Source organism: Lygodium microphyllum, chromosome 25 (assembly GCF_053477565.2).
Source record: "Lygodium microphyllum isolate KBCC chromosome 25, Lygodium_microphyllum_v1.1.10, whole genome shotgun sequence".
NCBI classification, from domain to species: Eukaryota; Viridiplantae; Streptophyta; class Polypodiopsida; order Schizaeales; family Lygodiaceae; genus Lygodium; species Lygodium microphyllum.
Genome location: NC_141159.1, coordinates 67881273 through 67898500, shown reverse-complemented (window position 1 = coordinate 67898500; position 17228 = coordinate 67881273). Strand labels below are relative to the sequence as shown.

The window sequence follows — 17228 nt, the reverse complement described above, 5'->3', positions numbered from 1 at the left end:
TGGGAGGGATATCCATGACCAAATAGGTATTATGGAGGATTATACTTCATTATTCCAATAAAATATTGAGAGAGAGTATATATAGAGAGAGAGAGTGAGTGAGAGAGAGCCAATTTTCCATGCTATAAACAATGTATCTATGAGTGAGAGATCATGAGAGAGACTATGAATACTATGAAGATGATGAAAGATGAATACTATGTGATTATTTCCCTTCAAAATTAATCATTCTTTTGTGTTCTCTTGTTCTTTTGATGGATTCTATGAAGAATATGTTGAAGATTTATTGTGATAAATCCATGTGAGAATTTTTTATATGATGCTAATTAAGATTTGAGAAGGTTGGTGTTGTTCTTCTTATTGTGGTTGATTAAAATATGAAGAAGATACTTGTTGATGATACAAGATAGATTTTCTTGCAGTAGGTTCCCTGTTTTCTTGGTGTCTGTCTTGGGGCTCCAGTAACGAAAACCCTTCCCATGTGTGGTGGCCTATGCTTTCCATAATGTTCCTTACAACAATGAAACAAAAGTAACCCTAAAACTGCGACCTATAGCTTGTGTCTTACACAAGTATAGAGTTTCATATGAATATGCAATGACAATGCATGAGAGCAACAAAACATTCGGTTGCATATTGTAGCAAGGCACATACCACAACTAGTGAATGATGTGGGCCTTGGCATGGCTAGTAAGGATGTCCTAGAGATTGGTATAATTATGTGTTAAAGATGGCTTTTTAATCACGGTTAGAATAGATTAACTAGGCAAGTTCTTTTAATCCAATGCATACATCTAAAATGTACATTTTATGTGAACTAGTTATTTGATTAAAGGCTATCCTAGACATTCAATTGTGATTGGTTTATTAGTCCTCTTTGAGTGAGGATGTGAGTAAAATGCTAGCTCCTGAAGAACTCGCATGCTTCCCAACTAAGTGCTACTGAAGTGGCCCTCCTAGTTGCACAAAAGTCCTCATATAGCATAGGCTTAAGGATGCTAGTAGTGGATGTGGGAAAAAGGCATTACCTTGTTGTGCCACTCCCAACCACTTGTGTCATGTGACATAGATATCATAAATGATGGGTGGGAAATGGAGCGAGTAGAGTGGGTGAAGAAGAAGAAGAAGAAGAGCACACATTAGCTTTCATGCATGTTTTGTCCAATGATTAAGCTTGATTATAGAGGGGTTGGGGATGACTTGCGGTTAGAGTGGCATTTGGGATGAACTAGATGATCTTGTGGAGAAATTGAAGTAGCAAGCTTAATGTTTATGAAGTTGTCTTACAAATCCATAATGATGCATACTTCATACTTATGTTTGAATGTTTTACAAAATACAAGACTTACTATGAAGCACTTAATCTTTGTTGTTTATACTTGATGGAAACAAGATTGATGTTGAATCATATCAATTCTACTATTTGCTCCTAACAGATATTTAGGCTAGCTACTATGGTCAAATAAAAGGTGTTTGAATTGATCATTGCAATGGCTTTTGCTTAAATCAACTACTTACATAACCCCCTTTTCCGTCACTATAACGTTACACAACTAGTAGCTCCCCATCTATTTTGTCATTGTATACCTCAGTAACAGTCTTGTTATTATGTAAGTCTTTTAGAGGACCCTAAACTTATTCTTTCCAGTATCAAATCAGTGTTATGACTCATGCATGTTCAATGATAGGTTGATTCATTTATCATGTTTAGAGGCTGGAGACTACCATAAGACGAAGACAATCTTCAACAATTTCATCTTGGCTAACATTCAAAACTATTTCGAAATTTATAATTTTATACTTATTCTTGTAGAAAAGAAAAGAAAAGAGCAGAAAAGTGGATGTTAATCTCAAAAATATACAGGGAAATGATAACTTCTCCCATAATCATATGAAATGGAAGAGACTTGTGCTAACTCTTTGCCATGCTATTTGGCCCTAAACGAGCAAGTGCTTCAGGTCATTGGCAAGACTACAAATCCTACCATGAAACCTCAAGCACTAATACTATGAATGCTTGGAGAGGCTGACGTTTGGTGCCCCTGAGCACTACTACAGCATGCGCCCTGCGAGTTCCTTAGAGATTGCAGATTGCTGATTATAATACACAGGATGTGATCAAATTCTACACTGGGCGGAGTGTAGTCGTTGTACTAATCTGATGCTTGCTTTGAGGAATGTATAGAAATTTGCCTGTCTTACATCTAGTATTGGTAGCTCGAGAGAGACTCCTCTTGTCGATGATCACATCTGAGAATATGATCTCACTACTTGAGGGTGAGCAAGATGTAGCTATAGGTAGCTAGCTGTTCGTCTGGAGATACATAACAGAACTTTGCTCTGAGTTAATGATGCTGCTATGATGATTTTCTTTCTTTCTTGGGATGATACCCCCCTTCCTGATCAGTCCAATTTTGGTGGGGATTATTGTCTAAGGAGCCTACCGAGACTCAGAGAGGAAAAAGGGGGGGGGGTGTCATGTAAGGAGGCTACCGAGACTGAGAGGGGGATCATCTAATCAGCCTACTGAATGAAGGATTTAAGTGTGAAGGAGTGGATTCATAATCAGATGTTGTGGTGGTTGCGGCGGCGGGGGCATCATCGGTGTTGATGGTGGTGGTGGTGGTGTTCTGTGAGCTTGAGTTGGTAGTATTAGAGTAACTGTTGCTCTTGATGAGGGTGGTGTTCTGCGAGCTTGAGTTAGTAGAGTAACTGCTGCTACTCACTTCCACCATCTCCCCATGCTGAAACTTCCAGCTAGAGGACCCCATCAGGGGTGGCGTTTCAACAATATCCACCACAGGGCTCGGTATCTCTGCCTCTCCGTCCAGCATTCGCACCACCTCGCTCATCGCTGGCCGGTAGGTGGGTTCTCTGTTCATACACAACAGAGCCACCTCCACCATTCTCCTGGCTTGCTCTTCATCCCCACCATTGCCTACCATGTACAGCCTCCTGTCAAGCAACCCCATTATCCCCTCCATTGCAGTATCCATGAACAACCTGCAGTGTTTCCACTCCCTGAGCTCCTTAACCTTCTTCCCACTTGCAATCTCCAGCAGCATTACTCCGAAACTGTACACATCGCTCTTCTCCGTCACGCTGCTGTCCAGCAGCCATTCGGGTGCCAAGTAGCCCGGTGTGCCTCTCATCGTGGTCATCACTGCACTCTGCTCTCGGTTCATGAGCCGAGACATGCCGAAATCCGAGATCTTGGGGCAGAAGTTCCTATCCAGCAAGATGTTCTGGGGCTTTAGATCCATGTGGATCACCTTCTCACTGCATTCTTCGTGCAGGTATGCCAAGCCCTTGGCCGTCCCCATGGCTATGGTGGTTCTGACATGCCATGGCAGCAGATGCCCCTCTTGATCATCACCAGGACCAGAAGCATTACTGCGATTTTCAAATACTGCAGGAAGATTATCCTCTGAAAACAACCATGCATCCAAGGATCCATTCACCATGTACTCATATACTAAGAGCCTGTGAGTCCCTTCCACACAGTACCCTAGAAGCCTTACAAGGTTCACATGATGTATCCTGCTCAGAATTGAGATCTCTGCATAGAATTCCTTCTTCCCCTGGCGTGACCCGTCATTCAGCTGCTTCACTGCCACTTCTGTTCCATCCTTGACACATCCCCTGTACACTGTGCCAAAACCGCCACTTCCAAGAGTGTTGCTGAATCCATGTGTGCAGGCATGGAGCTCTTTCCAGGAGAACCTTATTGGCTTCGAACCGGCCATGCAGGACTCTAGCAGCTCGCGTTCTAGCTCCTTATCCTCTGCACTTAGTCCCCATCCTTTGAGTCTGAAAATCCAAAGCCCCAGGCATGATAGTAACACTGCTGCCCCCACAACAGATCCTACAATGACTCCCCATCTTAGAGACCTTTTCCTTGATTCTACATACTTCAGAAAGCCAACATCGTCTAGGGCAGACTGGTTTACTTGCACACTGCCAACAACCTCCCTGATGAGATAGCAGGACTTTGTTGCTCCTGTGTAGAAGGCAGCATTGCAAGAGCAGTTGTACAAGCAAAGGTTCTTGCACATATCAGCTGATACGTTCACACTGTCTGGCTTGGAGAAGTTGTTAGAGAAGTAAGCTGCCCCAGGTATGGGTGCAGACATAGTGAGCTGGCCAGGGTAAGAAGAGGTTGAGCATGTGAATGGTCCTCTAGCCTCATTTGTCAGTTCGCATCCTGATTGAGGATGTGATTGATTGATAAGTTCAGCAAAAGAAAGCTCTGAACAGCCTGCAATGCAAGTATCTCTGACCACATTGCAGTAACCGTATGGACCACATGCCATCGGAAGATCACAAGTATTGTTCTGAAACAGAGTAAACAAGGCATCCCAGGAGGATTCACTCTGCCAGGAGGTGTCATTGATGGTGTAAGCACGAAGAGCCCCATCAGAATGCAACTTGATAAAAGTTGCATATGTGACGTTCATTCTCCGGATTGCGGGGTTCAGAATGGGGAGCTGATGTGAATCTGATGCACAGGCTATCGGTGAAATCTGGTGGAAAGGTGCGGTGATGGCAGATTGGTTGGACCGCAGGTCTAAGCTCAAGAATCCGCTTGGATCCCAGCAGAAAGCTGCATACAATGTTTGATTGGAAGAAGAATTGAGCAGGGTACCTGCGGGCTCGGTGAAAGACCAGTAGGGCAGGGGGGTGCTGGCATTTCCGGAGCCAAACCCAGCATACAGGACAAGGCCCTCAGGCTGTACGACCATGGTGTAGTTGGCCTGGGTGGGGTTGGGCCAGCGGCTCCAGCTGGAAAGCCTCTGCCCCAATCTCAAGACCTGCAGGATCATTAGTGTGTTGCTGGGGTGATCGAACGACTGCCACTTTGCGGCGCCGGCGCTGTCGAGCAGAACGATGTTGGCCTGATAGGAGATTTGCCATTGGGTGACACCTTGGTTGGCAGTGTCAGTGTGCCAGGCAAGGGAGCCATTGGCATCCTTGAGCTGGAGGTCCCCATCATGTGTGAAGCCGAGCCACGCACTCATGTGGACCGGAGAGTGCGGGTTGGCGGTCCAGACGACTTGTCCATTGTAGGGCTTGTTCTTTCTGTTGTCATAGGCCAGGAGGCAGAGGAAGAAGGTGGGGTTAGGGGATGAGAGCTGCTCTGCAGCTGTCACAAAGAAGAGCCCAAAGACTATGCTGCCACTGTGGTTTGTGTCCACCCCCACTGACCTGCCAAACAGCTGGTCTCTGGAATTGAGCTGCAGGATGAAGAACTCTGAGGTGTCATTGTTGAAGAAGGAGAAGTTGGCAGGTCGGCTGAAGGTTATCTTGGTCGTGGAAGGGAAGATGGCATCACCACTCCCATCTGAATCTGAATTATTATTATCTTCTACTGCCAAGGCTGATGCAGCCCCCAAAGAGAGAGACCAATTGATTAATATGAATAGCACCATCACTAGCTTAGGGAGGGCAAGGTCAGAACCGGCCATGATGAAAGGCCTTGAAAGGAAGCTGCAGCAGGCAAGACGAGGGTTGACAAAAGGCACAAGGCAAGCGAGGTCACAAGCCCAATAAGAGATAGAAAGAGGGCATAAAAGACCATATAAAAATGGCATGGCAGGCTACATGGACTTCACTCATCAGCAGACAGCGAATCCATCATCATACCCTTATTATAATTTATGACCATTCAAATGCATGTACAGTGATGAATCATCATGATGATTATAACCATTAGCCTCAAATACATGGAGACCTTTTAGCTGCGGCTCCATACTTTGCCTCATATTGAAAGATGAGGCAATCTGACATGCATTGGCCTGAGATTTCCTCGAGTTTTACCCTTACATTGTGATACTAACATATCTCCTAATGGAGTTTTATCCTTGCAAGTGTAATGCTAAACTTGTTTAGGACCCTTGATAGACTTTTAGGGTTCCTTAGGAAGTTGATCAACGTCCTAGTAATCATTTGTTAATGCCATACAAGGTCTATTTAGGAGCAGGATACACGTGCAATTTCTCTTACAGTGACAATCTCTTTCCAATGTTAAAGGATATCGAATGTCCCTCATGTGCCCTATCGCCTTTAGTGGGCCAATTGTCTATTAGAACAGTGTACACCCCTAGTGGGTAGGCACCAATTTCACACTCACAACTAAACATGTGCTTCAAAATGTAGGACTCATTTTGTTGAATAGGGCATTATGCGTAGTAACACTTGTTTTAGTAATAGCAAGCTATGGATGAGTATTCTTATGTTTTGAATGGATGCCAATTTCATGTTGGAAGAGTTTATTCCCCCTCATGAGATGGGCTTAAGAAGGGGAGAAGGTCATATAAAGTTAGCTAAGTGTATCATGCGAGTTCAACAAGAGTACACCATATAAATACAATATTCATAATTACATAGAATGTGTAATTAATTCATGAAAAAATTCACAAATAAGGTTTTAAAATAGGCCTTTAGTGGGGTGATGTTGAGGATCTACACATGTATTGAACTCCCCAAGGAGATGGAGACCATCTTTTTTTTGTTGGTTCAAGAGCGTGGAGTGGACATGAACTTGAAATGCAAGATTCACCTTCATGAAAAGGCCACTATGGGTTTCAACTCATAACTAATTTACAAGCTATATGCCCCCCTTTCTCCCTTGAGCAACAAGACAAAGGTACATACAACAATTTATGTTTCACGCTTGGAATTGAACATGAGACTTCAATTTGCTAGGGCAAGTCTGCCTTGAATACACATGCATGAATGCATGGGCATGCATACGTACACACATTAAGTTGTATGCATCTAGGGTATAAGCTACTTGTCAACTTAGCACTTAAGACTCACACATCCAACCTTTTATACTCTCAATGTACACAATAAGCACATTTCTCTACCAATGGTTGGGGCAAATGACCAATCCAATGTCATTCCATTAACTACTAAAAATTCTTCATAATTCCCAAAGAGAGATATGAATCCTGAAGTGAATAATTATTCAAATAACCATTACAAAACTAGACACCAACGTGAACTTTGTGACAATTTTGATGGAACAATGCTTATCTACTAGGGCAATGATTTCACAAGGTCTACAAGAAAGTCCCATTTGTATACCTTGTCTTGATATAGAAAGGAAAGACATTCTAACCTTTTGGATTACTTAGTTTTGGACTATGCACACACATGCCTAAGTGCCACTACTGCATGTGTATAATATTTCACATTAAGAGCTACGAAGAACTGTAGTGTCAATCAGTCACTTATGGTTACTTGCACAAGTCAAATGGTTAGTTGCATTGTAATCAACGCCAATAGATTCTTAATATAAGGTTGAAGTTCTCTCTTGTGATTTGTTGCTCTTTCCGCTTTTTTCACGCTCTACTACTAACTAGTACAATTTTACCTGACTTTTGGTGGACATTAGAAATGCTTTTGCTTTTTGGACTAAGTGCGTCAAACTCAAAATGTAATGATTACTATACATGCACAATATTGTGGTTTGTTTACAAATATTTTCTCATTGTGAACGTGGGAGGCACATACCCAAGCTCTCCATGTGAGATAACAAAGTGCAGCTTTCTATAGCACTTGATAGATTAGATGAGTCTAGTATTTGGAGATGTCATCTTAAAATCTTAGCCATGTCGTACATGCGATCTTTGGCACTTAGGGCATCATGAGTTTAGGGGAATGATAACATGTTGTATTATTAAAGAAAAAGGGCTTTTAGCACTTTCTAGTGGAAGGGTGGGGCTATTGTCTCCTTCCAATGAAGGACTGATTCAATTGATTTGATAGCTATTGAAACATTAGCTTGATGTGGGCCCAGAATGCTTTAATGGTATCTTATAGCATGTTTCATGAAAACATTCTTTTTTTTTTTGCACTTTTGGTGTAACTTGATAACTCCATTAAAGTAGAATACATGAGGACATTTAAAAGTTGGTTTGCCTTATAAGTTCTTAAAGTTTGACAATAAGGGCAATATGTGAAAACCTCACTTAAACTATAAACATTTATGTTCCAAACCAAGTACTATTAATTTATAAAAGACATATTATTCACAAATTAGTTTAATGCAATATCAATAGAAGATGAAATGTATTGGTTTAGTTAATGAGCTTACAAAAGGTTACTATAATGAACATATAGAAAATTTAAGCTTCTATGGTGTTAGATGTAGCATACTCTTTATTGAAGTTGATATCATGAGCAGTTGTAGATACAAGAAGATTTCTTAGGAATAGTTTAGATTCTAGAGTCATTGCTTCCATGATAGGCTTATACTTTTTTTCAATGATTTTGTTGCACATGATATTGCTACACCCGTGAGATCCTCATTAGATACCTCTCCATATCCCTCTATTGTTGCTTGTGAGGAGTTGGCACCATTTTAGCCAATCAATATCCATGCCATGACTCAAATGGTAATTTGGTTCCTTTTTGCATTTTTGAAAGTTTGTTCTTGGTAGGATATGCTTCTTTGCTGTTGGATTATTAATGCATTCTTTTATACCAACAATATTCTTCAAATGCATTTACATTTTCTACAACTTTCATATGAAGAGTTATAAGTCCTTAGTTTTAAGGAAAATACATCTCCCCTATGAATTGACTATAAATCCATTTTTTTATCAAAGCCACATGGAGACACAACAACAACATACATGCAAAGACCATCCATGACATACTACAATTTGCTTCTTATACAAAGAAAAGGTATATTGATCCATGTTGAAAAATGTCCCTTGATTATTGGTATTGTATATGGCCTAAATGATGTAAAACTATGAGAAAGCTAGGCTATCATATAAGTAAATGATGTAACTGGTCTAGAACTACTATGTGCCTATTGTAGTTCTAAATAACAATTGTAAGGAGCTAAAAGTTGAGCAATCAACTAGAAATGCCAAATTGGTTTGAGTAATGAAACTGTTTAAAGGCTCATTTGTTTAGTTTTAAATAGAAAAATGAAACAACCACTTACCTATTATCATGTGAACCTCCAAATAAAATTCAATTAAGACCTAGCCCTTTATATTAAGATATGATGCAAATTTAGAACATGGTGCATCTAAATGACCCATAGGTACATGATAGACATGAGCAATGGTATGCAATTTGGCATGAGCAAGTGGTTGGTTAATGTATGTACATAGTTGTGCTCCAAGCTAAACATGTGCTAGGCTCTAATGGTATCTCTAGTAATCAAATGGTTGGCCACTAAGGAGAGGCCATATAGGCCTCCCCCACAATAAAGTATGGCTAAGGTACAATGAGCTTGGATCCATAAAAAGACCATGGTTGGGTGGTTACTCTTATACACATTCTCATACAAAGATTAGAGAAGTTTGAGGTTTGGGAAAATCTATGATGACATACAAAACTTTGGGAGCTTCATGATGGTGTCTTCTCCTCATCATAGATCATAGCTCACAACACCTCGACTGTCATCTTTCACTAGCCTCCAAACCTACCCTTTTGCTAAAATTTTTAGCTTATAGTAAGCTGGTATTGTTGCCATGTTTGGGTGGCTATGCTTGCACACCACATTCTCATATTAAGATAAAAGTAAGTCTAAGGTTTGGAGGGTATGATGACATATAAAGCTTTGTTAGCTTAGTGATGGTGTCTTCTTCTCATGACAAATCATAGCCCCACAGCACTTAATTGCCAACTTCCACTAGCTTTTGACCCTAGCCTTTTGCTAAGGTTTTTAGCCTATAGCAAGTCACTTCTTACCCTAGACTAGCAACAACCCTTGAATTTTGTGATGCATACTTACTATGTCAATTTTGTTCATCATGTTGTGGTTATTGCTCCATACTAGCCTTGGAATCAATAAATCATTACCTCACATGGTTCAATCCAAAGCATTCTCCCACCTCTATTCAACTACTGAACCGGTATCTATTAAGTTATTAGGTAGGCGTGTTGGGTGGAGAATTGATGCTATGCTCTTGTGTTTTCTCAAACTAAGGTATATAGTAAGTGTAGGTTGGGAAAGGAGGTTGTGATCATATATAAAAACTTTGTGAGCTCACTTAGATGTCTTATTCTTGTCATCATAGATTAGCCATAACATGTTGACTACCATCTTCCACTAGTTGAAGCCTTCAAATCTAGCTTTATCCTAAAGTTTTAGTCTACAATAAGTCACAACTAAATGACTAGACTTAAAACAAACTAACAACCACTGTTGAATTTTATAATGCATTCTATACTATTGTTTCATGCATCAACTATTGCCATTATTTCTCTATATTAGTCTTGATAGAGAAGCAATGCTAGGGTGCAAGATTGAAGCTATGGAGGGAAAGAAGGTTATGAGAGAGAAGCACATACGAGAGTTTAGTGGGTACAATGTGAATGGTACCCATGTTCTTTGTTATCTTCACTTATATATGACTAGACATATTGTGTACTTATACAAGGGGTACCCACCCACTAGCTATTGGGTATTGCAATGCCTTTACCCAACAATCTCCCATTAAAGACTGATGTACCTTTATGGGAGTATAAGAAGAAGTGAAAATACTACCCCAATGCCCATGAGTGCTCTACAAAGTGCAAAACGCTTTGCAATGAGCAAAGCACTTAGAAGGTAAACTCTTTATAAGAAGATTTGTAGGGTTATCATTCATACATGGATCTTGACAAGCTCAATGCACTTGTCCTCAATGTGCTTTATCTTTGCACGAAAGATAGAATCCCTTGCCAACTGAATGTCACTTTGACTATCATAGTGCAATGTAGGTACCTCTTCTATAATGCCAAGTATCCCACTAGAAGAGGAGTAAGCCATATAACTTTCATGCAAACCTTAGTAGTTACAACATAAACTCAATATTGGTAGATAAATCCATATATGACTGCAATAGAGAGACCCAAGCGACTACATCACCTTGAATGTAAAGACAAAAATTATGTTAGTAAACCTCCTATAGTCCACTCCTTGCAAAATAAACATCTACGTATCCAAGAACAGATGCATCCTTCCCTCTAAAAAATATGTGCACAGACCTAGTGCCATTTTAGTATCTCATGATTTTTTTACTACCTCCCTTGCTTCTTGCCGGTTTACCATATACCTACTAACCACTCCTACTGTGCATACACAATGTTTGGATATGTAGCAACCATAGTGTACATCAAGCTATCAACTGTGGATGTATAAGGAGCTGTGAATATTTCAACCTTTTGCTCATTTGACATTGGATCTATCCTCTTGACTAAGTTTCAAATACAGAGGCAATGGAAAGGTGATGTGTGGCCTTCGTGAGGAGACTGTGTACCACACGAGCTACAAAGTCCAACCCCCCAATTCAAGATGATCTAACTGTTAATCCCAAGTCAAGAAGGCGGAAAAATGAATGAAAAAGCGGAAAAAGGATGGAAAAAGAGCAAAGACACGCAGGCGGCCTCTAAAGCTAAGCTGGGGCCAAAAGCGTAATTTTAAATGAAAGGTGCCTAAAAAAACTCCAAAAACTCGTGTAAAAGAGCTCCAGGCTCCCTCGTGTGCCAAGTGTAAAATATTAGACGGGTGTAAACTAGAGGCATAAGGCTAGAAGAGGAAATAGAGAAAGGACCTTGCCACAACGACCGGTCATGTAAAAAAGGGATGGGTGCCCATGAGATTTTAGGACTTGTATATAAAGTTCAAAAAGTGAATGGAAGCTCATTCTTTGGTGTGTGGCTAACAAGAGTTCTCTTCTTCTTCTCTTCTTCTCTTCTTCTCTTCTCCTTGCTTGTGTGTGCTCTTGAGAGAGGGAGTGTGAGAGTGTGAGAGAGTGAGTGTGTGGGAGTGAGGGATCAAGAGGGTGAAGCTCTTCACCATTTCCTCTTCTCTTCTTCTCTCCTCTTCTCTTTTATTTTCTCGCACGGGCGGCTATGGTGGATGGAGCTTGGAGATGGAGGAGGCTTGAGGATGCTTGAGTTAGCATCTAGGATCATGGAGCTACCGGTGTGTGCAAGAGAGGAGGCAACTCATATCGGCATCAAGGTAAGCTCACTACACTCGTAAGATCGACAGCGCGTCGGCTAGGTGAGAGATAGCCATTAGAGCTCGCTTGAAATGCTTGAAACAATAAGCAGTCTGTGGGTCTTGGAAGTTGAGCGTGAGCTCCCTCTACATTTTTGGTTTCGTTGTGCCGGGACCAACGGATTCAAGCTTGAGCGCTTGCGCGTCTAATATCGAGCATCGAAGTAAGGGATTCATCCCCAAAACAGAGCTTGAAATCATTTCAGTTTGTTGCTTTGGATTCTTGTTACATTTAGTGTAGGATAGGATTAAGAAATCGAATCGAGAAAAGGTAGGGTTTATCGTTGCAAAATAGGGCAAAACAGAGCATAAATCATGCAAAAAATGGCAAAAATCTTACTTGGGATGTTTAATGTCGGCAAGTGAGTGATTAGGAGCATCAAAACCTTACTTGGGAAGGGGTTTAAGAGCCAAGAGGCTAAGGGAGAGCTCATTTGCAACCATTGCACAAAGAGAGAGAGAGAGAGAGAGAGAGAGAGAGAGAGAGAGAGAGAGAGAGAGAGAGAGAGAGAGAGAGAGAGAGAGAGAGAGAGAGAGAGAGAGAGAGAGAGAGAAAGTTATATTAACGTCTTCTAAAGACCAAAACTGGCCTATGAGACAAACTGTGATACAATTGATGAGGTCCAGCTATCCAAAATAAAAGTGCTGAATGAAAAGCTAAAAACTGGAAACTGAAAATACGGTGCTGTGAGTGTGATAAGTGTCGTGTATGTGTATGTGCGTATGTAGCTTTGGTACTCCAGATAATGGCTACAAAAGGGGAACAAATGTCGGCTGTGATAGGGGAACAACTGTCGGCTGTGATAAAGTGGTGCGATGTGTATATGTAGCAGATGCAAGGAGATATACTATCCTGGGATGTAGTAGCAGTCGTCGAAGTCACTAATAGCAGGTGATCCCTCCTGGATGCAGGATGTGGTACATCGGCGGTGGAGAAAGAGAAAACTGGAGATCTGAGATCCAATGTGTTGAGTGTCGTCGGGTCTCAGTCTGCTATAGAGAGAGAGAGAGAGAGAGAGAGAGAGAGAGAGAGAGGGAGAGCCCACAAAGATTCGATTCGATCTCGTCATCGGAGAGCCTACCGCTCACCTCAGGTATACGAATCACTTTCCTTAGCACCCTAGTTAGGGTCTGGAAGTTGGTGCTTGGAGTGATTGTCTAAATCGTGAGATTTGATCGAAATCGTCGTCGCACTGCATTCATCGCGTTGTGTTCGGCCTGTCCGAGCGATCGTTTCTGGGCCGAGTCCCAGAATCAGCCCTTGCCATTCGGCCGGCTCGGTCCGAAAACCCTAATTGGCCCTCGGTCCAAAGTCTACTCGGCAGTGCCGTCTGAGTGACGGCACTCGGTCCCATTGACCAACTCGGCCCTCGACCCAAGACCCGATTCGGCCCTCAGCCCATCTGAGCGATCCCGTCTGAACGACAAGACTCGGCCCTCGGCTCGCGAAAAGTTTGGCCCTCGGACTAGGGTGATTCAACCCTCGGCCCGTCCGAATCACCCACTTGGCCCCTGCAATTCGGACCAGTTGGGCTGAGTGTGAATTTGTCTCAAATTTTCAGAAATTTGACCTGACCGGGCTAGAGCTCAGCAAGTGCAAACTATCGCAAGTCCTCTTGACGCTCAGAATTTGATTCTGGCGCATGTAATAGACAAAATCGTAAGGCGCAGCCGCTAACTGCGGCAGGTTCGGTCATGATGTCGCGCATTGCAGATTTCCAAGAAGACTTCCGTATGCGCAACCATATGGCTAGCCTTACCTAGTGAACATGCCGTAGCCACTCTTCGGAAGGGGAGCCCCATTGGCCCTTCTTGCGCCTAACGACATTAAGCCAGCTATTCCTAGGATGGACATAAACCCTACATGCATACCTAGACCGCCTGGTCCCTACGCGACCCATCCATCGAGTGATGCTCCAGTCCACTACGTGGAAGAGCCAAATGAGGAAGAGACTTACGTATACCCTTACGTCTCTCACAACGACGAGGGCAACGCAGTCCTTATGGACTATCACCAGTACCAGTGATGGCGTTAGGGAGAGGACGAGGTAGAGGCCTAGGAGGGCAGACGCAGGATCCGATCATCTGTTGGACTTGTGGTCACCCAGGTCATGTCTCATCACATTGCCTTGAGAGGGAGCAGTAGAATAGAGACAAAGCTGACCTAAGGTGCGTTGAGTGTGGAATCACCCATCTCTTTGTCAATTGCCCAAAGCGGAAACCTTCTTCAAGTTCAGCCAATGTACCATCTATCCCATTGAGGTTGTTTGGTGTTGAGAACCTTGATGGGAGGCCACACCTATCCCATTGCGGGTCATGACCTGTGCCCAGACGAAGCAGGCCGGCATATCACTGCCAGGACCTAGCAACCTTGATGCAGCCTCGATAGGGAAGAAGAGCCACATGCGAAGAAAGAAGAGGTCGAAAGCTAAGATTGCACTGAAAACTGAGAGTGCTACAACTTTGCCTGTTGGAAAGAAGGTCATGGACGTAGAGGCAAAAACTTCAGTCCCTAAGACGGCCGAAAAGGGAAGTGCCAAGGTAGGGGAATACTTGCATTGGAAGCACCAACTAGAGGCCATTGAGAAAGTGAAGGACTGGGTGAAAGAGGCCCAAGAGCACTTAAGGGACGTTGAGCCCATCCTAGAGGACGAGATCGATGATCTCCCTAGCATAAGCATGCTAGTCTCACCCCCTCGACCAAAGTCAAGAGATGCGACCGCACCACAAGCAGCACCGCTTAGGCCAAGCCTTGATACTGCAGGCCCGTGAATCAGTCACGGCCATTGGCCAGGACAATCCAGTTTAAGAGAGAGACGAGCAGCCAATGACCTCCTTACCATGCTAGTGACCACCCCTGTGACGTTAAGCCTGGGAGACCTGCTTAAGCAACATCCCACCCTATGGCAAGACTTGAAGCAGTGGGTTGAGGGGTCACAAGAACAAGCTGCTGATTTGCACAACCATGATGCAGAAACACAAATACCAAGTCTAACGCTGCACTCTATGCCAAAATCCTTGCACGTTAATGCTTTTTGGGAAGGCACCGAGATGCAGCAATATTACCGGTCCTAGCCCTAGGCGACATGACGAAAAAGGGGATCGTAGACATGGGAGCTGGGGTTAGTGTGCTGAGCCACATAGTACTTCAGACTTGGGAAAATCCACCTATCAAGACCACTCGGTTTAATGTCACATTAGCAAATGGCATGAGAGTGAAGCCATTCCGGGTACTTAAAAACTGGCCAGTGAAAATCGCAGGTGTCCAATTCTCTGTCGACTTTATAGTCATGAAGGGAGTGGACTACGATATCCTATTAGGCCGACCCTAGATGCGCAATGCTAGAGTTATCAAAGATTGGGGTAACGGCTTGATCTTCCTAGGCAACAGAACGGAAGTTGTGAGGGTAGAGATGGACACTTGGAAGACCTCACTAGTTGAGTTGGATGCTATCTCCGCGATGCTCAAAGGTAACGCTCAAGTCAAGAAGTCTTATGGGCCCTTGACCAAGTATATCCCATGCCTAATTGGATGCATGTCCTTGCTACAATTGACCTGCCGTTCTCAGATCATGAGGCATATGAGCAAGCCATCAAGATGATGGGCGAGTCTAACGGCACGCCCTCCGTACCAGTTTGCATGATGGCAGGAACCCTTCATGGGAGACCTAAGCCCATCACCTTCCAAGTGCCAAACAATAAAAGAGAAATCCAGGAGATTCTGGAATACTTAACGGATAAGCTAGTTGACAATCCAGCAGCAAACTTTAAACCACTCCAGGATCTCTTAGACGAATCTAAGTGACAATGGACCAGGGTGCATGACTTAAACCTCATGTACAACTGGGCCGTAACCCCTGATCAACGACAAGAGATATACCAAGCCCTAGGAGACGACGAGCAGTTTGATGCAGAGGACTCTAATGACAAGTACAAAGATTGCCAATTCTTCAGTGTTAACGAAAGTGAGGGTGAGATAGATACCGTAGAATACGACACTGAGGGACATGAAATAGAACACGTAGGAGCCATAGACTTTGAGCAAGCAGGCCTAGCCCAACCGGGAACGACATCAGTGCTTAGGACAGAATCACCATCTGAATTGCGACCACCACGGGAGACCACATCTTCTAGCGAAGACGGGGAGTTTGACTCTAAGTCGGGCGGAGGTAAGTTCGGATAGCATAGGCCGCCCAAGACCCGACGCACCAAGGGGGACCTACCCGTCCACCTGAGGCGCACACGATTGAAGCAGGAAAGGGCCAAACAATCCAGGGACACACGAACAGACGAATAGAGAAAACCGCGGGACCTCCCTAAAAGATTTAGAAAATTTAAGAAAGGAGATAGGGTAGTGATCCTGTTGGATGCCAAATGACAAGGGCAAATGAGCGAACCAATTGAGGGACCAACCAAGGTCAAGGAGGTGAACCTAGCCCAGGAAGGGGAGACACCCCAACCTTCCTTCATTGCCGATGACTTGACTGAGGAAGAAGAAATGAGTCTTGTCGCTCTCTTGCGAGAGTACATAGACGTATTCGCTTGGTCCTTGGAAGAGCTCGAAGGGGTAGATCTGAGTGTAGTGACTCATAATATACCCATGACACCAGACGGAACGCCGGTGAAGCAACGACCGTACCCTATGAATCCAAAACACGCTCATGCTATCAAGGAAGAGATTGATAAGCTAATAAGAGCGGGATTCATTCATTTACGAAATTGAGCACACGGAGTGGGTATCACCCATAGTCATCGTGATGAAGAAAAATGGAAAAATCAGAGTGTGCGTCAATTACAAGAAGGTGGATACTGCTACTAAGAGGGACAATTACCCATTGCCATACACCGAGCACATGCTTGAAAGAGTGGCGGGAAAGGAGGCCTATAATTTTTTGGATGGCTTCTCAGGATACAATTAGGTGCAAGTGCATCCTGCTGACAGGCATAAGACTGCCTTCGCCCCACTGAGTGGGGTATCTTTGCTTACATAGTCATGCCTTTCGGATTGACTAATGCCCTTGCCACTTTCCAATGCCTCATGTGCACCATATTTAAAGATAGGCTTCACAAAGAGTTGAAAGTATTTGTCGATGACCTCTGCGTTCACTTGACCTGGATGGAACACTTAGACAAACTCCATTGAGCGGTGTTGCCTATATTGTCTCTCCTTGAACCCCTTAAAATACCAGTTTTGGGTGAAGCATGGATGCAT

At 43.3% G+C, this 17228-nt stretch overlaps 1 protein-coding gene across 1 annotated transcript; it reads right to left on the bottom strand.

The window, feature by feature from the left end:
- Positions 1–1835: 1835 nt before the first annotated feature.
- On the bottom strand, positions 1836–5890 carry LOC148014329 (G-type lectin S-receptor-like serine/threonine-protein kinase SD2-5). The gene has a single exon (XM_087667319.1). It carries the CDS (start codon positions 5589–5591, stop codon positions 2511–2513), a length of 3081 nt encoding a protein of 1026 aa, XP_087523445.1. The 5' UTR covers positions 5592–5890; the 3' UTR covers positions 1836–2510.
- Between the last annotated feature and the right edge of the window lie 11338 nt (positions 5891–17228).

What these genes read in the sequence shown, in the direction of transcription:
- LOC148014329 (XM_087667319.1), bottom strand. Translation starts at nt 5,591, where the DNA reads ATGCCATTTTTATATGGTCTTTTATGCCCTCTTTCTATCTCTTATTGG.